Here is an 8,643-nt window from a genome sequence, read left to right as displayed (position 1 = left end):
AGCACATACAACAGCCTCTATATGCACAATACGCATATATTGGCCGTTTCAGCCTCGGTCAATCATTGTATAATACAAGTACGCATCTCACATCACTTTAGAGCCAGCGCCTCGTGCCTCAGCTGCAGCCGCATATGGAGCTGGTTTCTTCGGTCCCGCGTTGAATTTTGCAGCTGTGCCCCAACAGAGGAAGAAACCCAAAAATTCGTTGATTAATCTGGTCGGAGTTGCGGCTATTGTTCATGAAATTAATTTAATTATAATTCAGCTCGCAAGTCAACACGAAAGTGTGTACTAATGTGGGAGATCCTCTAAAACTTCTTAGACCAAATTTTCAGGGAAAATATTACTTTTACCAGACTCGACCCTAGAAGTCGATGGTGACGTTTCGAGCTAGCCGGAGTCGCGTCACTTTTGCTTCCGCTCAAACTAGTGACGCAGCCAAAATTTTGCGGTAGTATGTCGGTCACAGACAATGACACTGAATAATTTTAATCCATATATATATCTTTAGTCTTCTCTTCACTTTTAACTGCGTCTTAATTACACCCACGCGTCACGTACTTAGAGTGGTCCCAACCATAAAATTATGCATCGAAACTATACTTCCAAGAGATAGTCTCTATGAAAGAATTTTCATTCGATTATCTATATTCTCCCAAATATTATCTACCTATCAGAACTATTACTATGTTAATTCCCGTAGAGACATTGTTTCTTATATAAAAAAAATCATTTTCTTATCTCCCCTCTTAACTCTAGTGCCACATCAGCGATTTACCTACTTGACACATTAATTAATGCTATGGAAACCGCCTATTGGGACTGCCCTTAGGCCAGTTTTAGTGGGCGTTTTATGTTCCAGTTTTCAACACCCATACCTTAAAAATATTGAGAAAGTAGGTAATTTCGAGATTAAAACAAGAACATAAATCATGACGATCTCATATGGACATGAATCCCTAACATAGTAGTTAAATGGGACAACATTAGTAGTGACATGATGAACAACATCGTGATCAAAACAGCAGGCACAATAATAGATTGAATCATGGCACATGTACCTTTCGTTTGTAGAAGGAGATATCGTTGTCGTTGATGGTATGAAGTCGTCGATGAGTTGTGGAGGAGCTCGGAGCAGCTCACGACGAAAATAATAGAATGTAGCGTCACCTGACATGGATGGAAGACGGCCCACTGTAGAGGTTGTGAATAGTCACACGATGAGCACTTTCTAAAAATCTTATTGGTCCTTTCCCTATGTAGGATCACGAGCTACGCCGTCGGCGTGACAGTGGAAAGACGTAAAAACCCTAACTCGATTAGATGCATTTTGGCGTTGGTCGAGAGGCTATTTATATAGGCCTCTCCAACATGTTCTTGTGTTGTGATCACGATTTAAATCATTAGGACTCGTATCCATAAATTTAAATGCAAAGTAACAAACAATTAAATCTACTTCGGTAAACATTCACACAGGTGATACATGTCGACACCATTCGTCGGCCCCAGCCCGATGAGGCAAGGCGAGCGAGCATGCGCATGTGGGCCTCCATTCTCCTCCTCACACTAGACTAGAGGAAGTGGAGTGGACTTCCATATTTAAGTATGGTTACATCTACTTCTACAAGCAAGGTGAGACTAAATGGTTTGCCACTCTCCTCTTTGCACACATGAAAGAGCCTTTGATATTTTTCTGAAAATTTTAGAAATTCTTATTAGGCCAAGCCTATATATTTCAACAATCACCCACCAGATCTCAAATGTTCATTTCGAGATTTGCTTGTTCCCGCTACTATTTAATATACTAGTGTATTCAACGGACCCTATTAAGTTAAACTTCTACCAAGAACTTCAAGCTAGACCTGTCCAAAACTTGAACAATGCACTACAGCTTGAATTGCAAATTTTATGCAAACAAATTTCACTCAAAGTCAAACTAGTACATGGTTGCAGGTAGCCTTCCCCGTGGATCTCTTTGGGGGCTTACTAGAGATCTCCAAGTCTCATAGACTGCAACACATTTTACAGCCAGGCTCGTAAAGATATGTTCTTTGAAGAATGCTCTCTTTGGACAACATCTTTGCTTGTTGGACCAATGAAACACACTAAGGTACTCACCAACCTGCCTTACAGCTTTGAGAGTAAAGCATTTTCTCTCAGAGAGGGTTATATATTACACTTCTTGCTTTACCAATAGCTTATTCTTCAAAGGTCCATAGTCATGGGATCCGATCAAAATAGTAGGGTTACTACTATAAACACACATGAGTCTTATACCGATCTTTAAAAAAAAACTAATACCACATCTATTAAAAAATGGAGGAAGTACATTATATAATAACAACTTATATTGGTATATATCTTGATCGTCTAATAATCCCATATCCCAGAGCGAGGATGTAGTTATTGGTCCCGTCCGGTCAAACACACCCATCATGACAGCAAGAAAGGGTCTCGAAAGTAGGAACACGCCTGCGCCAGTGCACTTCGGCGGCCACAATTTCGGCGGTCACGTACGGCACGGCCTCGCGCCGTCCTCGCGCGCTCCGTGTCGTGCAGCGTAACGAGTAGCAGCTGCGCGGCCTGCAGCACGAGCGGGGGTATAATTAGTGCTGAGGCGACGTCGCTTGCTTTCGTCGTCGCGTGGACCCCCACGCCTCACGCCATCGTCGGGCTACCGCATGGCGCCGGCCGGCACAACCGCAACGTGGAGCCACGGAAAGGCCCCTACCGACCACCCGCAATTATCACATGGGTCCCTGGCGTATCTGCAATTTTAATAGTGTTTGAACCTGGGCCAGCATCTTGTACGCTTTCACTTTTATTCGGTGTTCGCCTAAACGGGTTAAACAGTCACTAAACGGTAAACAGTGGTAAACAGTTTTGTTTAGAGGGTAAACGGAAATTAAACGGCTGACCGTTTAAACGGTAAAAAAAACAGAAAAAACAGTCTAAACGGCCTAAACGGAACGGAGATAAACAGTATTAAACAGGCTAAACAGCTGTTTAAACGGGTGTTTAGGCGCACACGAGGTAAATTTAGTTCAATTTTGTATGGATAAATTTGTATACTTAAGTTTATTATATTTATAAATGTGTACACTTGATATGTTACATGCATAAATATCTATATTTGGTTCTTTTCACATGCATAAATATATATACGTACCAAAATAATTGATTTTTACTCGGATAAATATGTATAAATGCTAGAATACTTGATTTTTTTATATGCACACATATAATTATATGTATTTTTTTAAAGTACAAAACCGTTTAGACCGTTTAACTTCGTTTAAACACCGTGTAAATAGCTTAAACGCTAAACGAAGAGTGATTGTGTAAAGACCGTTTACCGTTTAGGAAAATATTGTTTTTATGTCTTCGATTCAAAGTGGTTTGGTTGGAGCAGTTTACAGAACCTTCTGATCACATTTTTTGTTCTTTCGGAAAGTGATTTTGCTGAATGGATAGGCGTAAGCTGTTGGAGCTCGCCATCCATGGTTCTTAAGAAAATAAGAAATACCATTGGCACACGGTTTCATGTAGATTGGATCAGCATTCAAAAGCAGCCAAAAGTGGTGGCAGAGCCGCAGAGGAGAATGACACTAAGCACTTGATTCTATGGAGATGATATTGTATTGTGAGAGAGTGAGAGGGTACGGCATCCACTTTATTCTTATATGTGTGTTGTAAATTAAATTCCTTTCGCCTATAGAAAGCAAATATGAAACATGTATCTCTTTTTCATATTTAATATGTTCCAAACGTCTGCTCATATACAATTGTTAAAAATTTCTAGAGGATATAATTCAAACAAAATGTACAAAATTTAATTATTTAATTTTGTCAATGTTGTCGAAGACAACGATTTACATTTACATTTATACCAGAAGTAAACACATGGTAAAAAGAAAGATTATTGTATGGGCCAACACATAACATATACTTCCTCCATTCTAAATTATAAGACGTTTTTGTCTTTTCTACATACACAGTTTTCACTATATATCTAGAGTATAGCTAAATCTTCGTATCTAGAAAAGATAAAATGTCTTTTAATTTGGAATGGAGGGAGTAAGTAGGAGCACATGTGACTTTAATAAAATGAAGCTCTAGTTATGTAGAATACTTTTGTACCCGTTAGCAAATACGGAAAATGTGCATTTCATTGACTAAAATTTCATTCCTTACGAAAAAATGTACTAGGTCATGTAAATTGTTTGGAATGGTCAGAGTTCATGGACCTAAATGCAAATTTGAAGGAAAAGGTTGAGTGAAAAGGAAAGGAGCCATCAGTTCCACGCTGCTCCCGCTCCAGTCAAATCCCCGCGCGCAACGTGCAAGATGTGCTCTGTTCTCTCGCTTTCCAACTAGCCAACACGTCTCGCAAGAAAACGGACACACACACACGGACACACCCCGCGTCGGTCCTCCTCTCCCTCCCATATAAAGGCTCGTGAGCCTCACCTCCAGCTCTAACTGCCAACCTCCGAGCTCGCTCTCTCTGTCGTCTCTCCCCATCTGGATCTCTCCCTAAGCTCACAACAAATAAACCGTGTGCAACTGCTGAACGAGGAGCTGCACCGCATCAATCAGCAACAATGGCGGTACACCTCCCGGTATCTCAGCCTTTTTCTGGCCTATGTGTGAAACCCCACCAGCAGCGGGGCCATGGCTCCACCGCCGCGGCAATGGCGGCGGTGGCCGCGCCGCCCTCCACGTTCGCTCCGCAGACGACACGGCCCTCTGCTCCGTCCATCGCGGTGAACATCAGACACACAACGCCGGCAGCACCGGTCGTCATGACCGAAAGAGTGATGAAGAAGAATGACGAGACGCTGGCAAGCATGTGGCGGGAGATTCAGGGCGCCCGCGACTGGGCCGGCCTGGTGGAGCCGCTCCACCCGCTCCTCCGCGCCGAGATCGTCAGGTACGGCGAGCTCGTAGCGGCCACGTACAAGGCGTTCGACCTCGACACATGCTCCAAGCGTTACCTCAACTGCAAGTACGGCAAGGCACGGATGCTTGACGCTGTCGGCATGGCCAGCGCCGGGTACGACGTGACGAGGTACATCTATGCTGCACCGGACATCGCGCTTCCTGGAGCGACGGGGCCGTGCCCGAGCCGGTGGATCGGGTACGTGGCGGTCGGGTCCGACGAGACGGCGCGCCGCCTCGGGCGCCGTGACATCGTCGTGTCCTTCCGTGGCACGGTCACCGGCTCGGAGTGGGTGGCCAACATGATGAGCTCCCTCGAGCAGGCGAGGTTCGATCCGGCGGACCCACGCCCGGACGTGAAGGTCGAGTCGGGCTTTCTCTCCGTCTACACCTCCGACGACGCCACCTGCCGGTTCACCTGCGGCAGCTGCCGAAACCAGCTCCTTTCTGAGGTGACTCGCCTCATCAACAAGTACAAACACGAGGACACCAGCATCACGCTGGCCGGCCACAGCATGGGCAGCTCCCTCGCCCTCCTCTTGGGGTACGACCTTGCCGAGCTCGGTCTCAACCGCGATGGTTTCGGCAATACCTTGCCGATCACCGTCTACTCTTTTGCTGGTCCAAGGGTTGGCAACGCTGGGTTCAAGAATCGTTGCGACAAGCTCGGGGTGAAGGTGCTAAGGGTTGTAAATGTCAATGACCCTATCACCAAGTTGCCCGGCATCTTCTTGAACGAGAACTTTTTGTGGGCCAAGTTGGAGCTTCCATGGAGCTGTGCGTGTTACACGCATGTCGGTGTCGAGCTTGCCCTGGATTTCTTCAAAGCGAGAGATCCTGCTTGTGTGCATGACCTAGACGCCTATATAGGGTTGCTCAAGTGCCCTAAGATTGCAAAGGTGAAAAGGGACGGAGAGCATCTTTTAAGCAAGGCAATGAAGTTTGTGCTTCTACAGAGTTTTGATACTTGGAGGTGGCAAATGGCTGCAATCCAAGTTGGTGAGTTAGTACAAGCCATGGGGTTGTAGATTGATACAGGGTCCAATTTCATTCCCATTTTTTTGGGGGATATGAAACATAGATGCCCTTGTAAATTCATTCATTTTGTCAATAAAACGAGGTAGAGAAGAGTGGAAATTAGAAAAAAAAAATTCGCCGGATATTGTACATTTGGAAGGTAACAAAAAATAATCAAAACAAATACTGATCATAGTTAATACAAATACTTATGTCATCAATGCTACTACCAATAATGCAAAAGAGATTTCATAAATAGGTGCAGCACACTAAAAATAGGTTTCTGGAGGTGGCCGGCAATTTGGTTTGCCTCTAAAAATAGGTGTAACACAGTAAAATTCATAGATTTTTTAAAGTCGAGTTGAATGAAGAAAAACTTTATATCAAAACTGTAGCACGCAAAGAGATCTCAACTTTGTAGTTAACAAATTTTTTTCATTTGAAATCATTTAAGGCCTAAAAACATGTTGTATGTTTTTTAATTTAATATTGATTTTTTTTAAGTTTTCCTAATGACATCGAGAAATGTCCTCAACAAAAGTAGTAGTACTCGAAGAGATCAGCAATACATTTTTCTGTACTTCTGTATTGTAACTCACCTCAGTCAATGTTAGGTCTACACAATGAACTAGTTCATCTTCAGTAAAACGTAAGTTGTTGCTTCTAAATATATGATAACCTTGCTTAGGGCTGATAAGTTACTGTTGTAACAATCAGCTCCACTGAATTTACACTATGTAACAACACTGAATATCTCCACAAATGCACTGGCCAAGTGAAAATGAACATCTATGGTCTCAGTTAATCTGAAAACTGCAGGCACTCATGCCCCTATTTCCTTGAGTTTTTTTAGATCAAAGACATTCGTCGAGCTTTATTAGAAAGCGTATCGAATGCCAAAAATCCTGCACTGGGGTTACCAGTTTTACAGATTAAGCACCACAGAAAAGAGAAGCTTAACATCCATTGACTTTCCCTCTCACCAAAAGAAAAACTCAACTCCCACACATAAGAACACAACCAGGTTACATCTCGATCAGAAGAACAAAAGGAGTTCAATAGCAACCAACATCGACAAAACAGCTTCTCATTGAGCATTCGATGCGATCAAGTTGATCATCTCATCCGCGATGGGTCGCAGCTTTGTCTTCAGAAGAGGGCGCCATGTCTTGATGAGCATCAGGGTCTTGTAGATGATCACCATCGGAGACGACAACACCTTCTTGTTGAACGCCATGTCGTTTTGAGTCTTCCAAATCATCTGAGTGCACCTGTGCATATGAAGTTTAATACCTGTTGTTTTTTCCTCGACAATTGTCAACAAACTCTACAAGAAACTGAGCACAATTAGTTCGCGAGCTTCACCATCCTAAAGTGTTCCTAAGAAAGGCCCACAAGAAGATAGCAGTGGGGCATTGGAAAAGTATATGGTCTAGTAGTTTCAAGTTTGTCAATAGTGGCACATTCCTCTGGACTAGACCATTGCTTTTTCTTCCACTGCACCCCAAATTGAATTCTACCACACTACGTAAAAAACGATTTTTAACAACGGTTCGATTTTTTATAGGGGCGGCTGGTGATAGAGCCGCCCCTACAGTGGCGTGCTCGGGTGCCCAGACACCAGCCGCCCCTACAAATGAAACAGCAGGGGCGGCTGGTGTTACGAGCCGCCCCTACAAATGGGGTCTGATTTGTAGGGGCGGCTCAATCACCAGCCGTCCCTGGAAATGCTATTTGTTGGGGCGGCTGGTGATTGAGCCGCCCCTACAAATGGCCCCGTATTTATAGCTCCGATTTGTAGGGGCGGCTCAATCACCAGCCGCCCCTACAAATGCCCCCCATATAAAACAGATGCAGCACCTTCTTCCTCCTCGGGTCACTCGCTCCAACCCGTGAAAGAAAGGTGGGGAGGCCTTGGGCACCTCCCAAAAATTGCTCTACTAAAGGGGGAAGGTTTTGTTCTCAAATCTTTTGATGGAGAGGTTGTAGAAGGTAAGAAAATACTATTCCATACTTTTTTTGAAGTTTTAATGGTTGGTTAGTGAGTAATTAGAGTTTTGTTTTTCTCTCTCTTCTATGGTGCTTGAGCTACTTATGAAGTAAATTAGACCCAAGTTTTAAATGTACTAGGGTAAATTAGGGAGGGGAACAAGATCATACCCTTATTTGGTCCATGTTTCTTGATTTTAGTGAACAATTAGTTAGTTTTATGGATGTTTCATGTGCATGTGGATCTAGATCTAGGGTTTGGTTTTTTTATTAATTTTGTTTTTGTAAATTTATGTTTGATGAAATTGGACTAGGGTTTGTATGAAAGATATTGGGTAAAGTATAATTGTTGCTAATTGTTGTCTTTGAAAATGTTTATTGTAATCAATAATTATGTATTTTAATTATTTATGGATAAATGGGCCATTAATTAATTTTCCTTTACCATGGTGTGTTTGTATGCTTCATGTAATTATATTAGATTTATATTCATATATATCTGAAGTATATACAATTATTCTCAAGTAATTATTAATTTATTTCATTTATATATATATCTGAATAAGTAGTCCTTTAATGTTTGTTTTGTTGTTGTTGTAAAAGATGGAGTACAGGAACTCTTGGATGTATGGTTCGTTAAGGTTGAAGGCAGGTTTCCGTGAAGAGGTGGATAAATTTATTGAAGCCGCAAAG

The 8,643-nt window shown here is 42.8% G+C and overlaps 1 protein-coding gene across 1 annotated transcript; it reads left to right on the top strand.

Annotated features, from left to right (window-relative positions):
- Positions 1-4,520: 4,520 nt before the first annotated feature.
- On the top strand, positions 4,521-5,976 carry LOC136482105 (phospholipase A1 EG1, chloroplastic/mitochondrial-like). Its single transcript, XM_066479351.1, has one exon. It carries the CDS (start codon positions 4,608-4,610, stop codon positions 5,970-5,972), a length of 1,365 nt encoding a protein of 454 aa, XP_066335448.1. The 5' UTR covers positions 4,521-4,607; the 3' UTR covers positions 5,973-5,976.
- Positions 5,977-8,643: the final 2,667 nt, after the last annotated feature.

The sequence above is a fragment of the Miscanthus floridulus genome, chromosome 9 (assembly GCF_019320115.1).
Source record: "Miscanthus floridulus cultivar M001 chromosome 9, ASM1932011v1, whole genome shotgun sequence".
Classification (NCBI taxonomy): domain Eukaryota; kingdom Viridiplantae; phylum Streptophyta; class Magnoliopsida; order Poales; family Poaceae; genus Miscanthus; species Miscanthus floridulus.
Note: the sequence above shows the minus strand (reverse complement) of the source record. Positions and strands in the feature narration are given on the sequence as shown.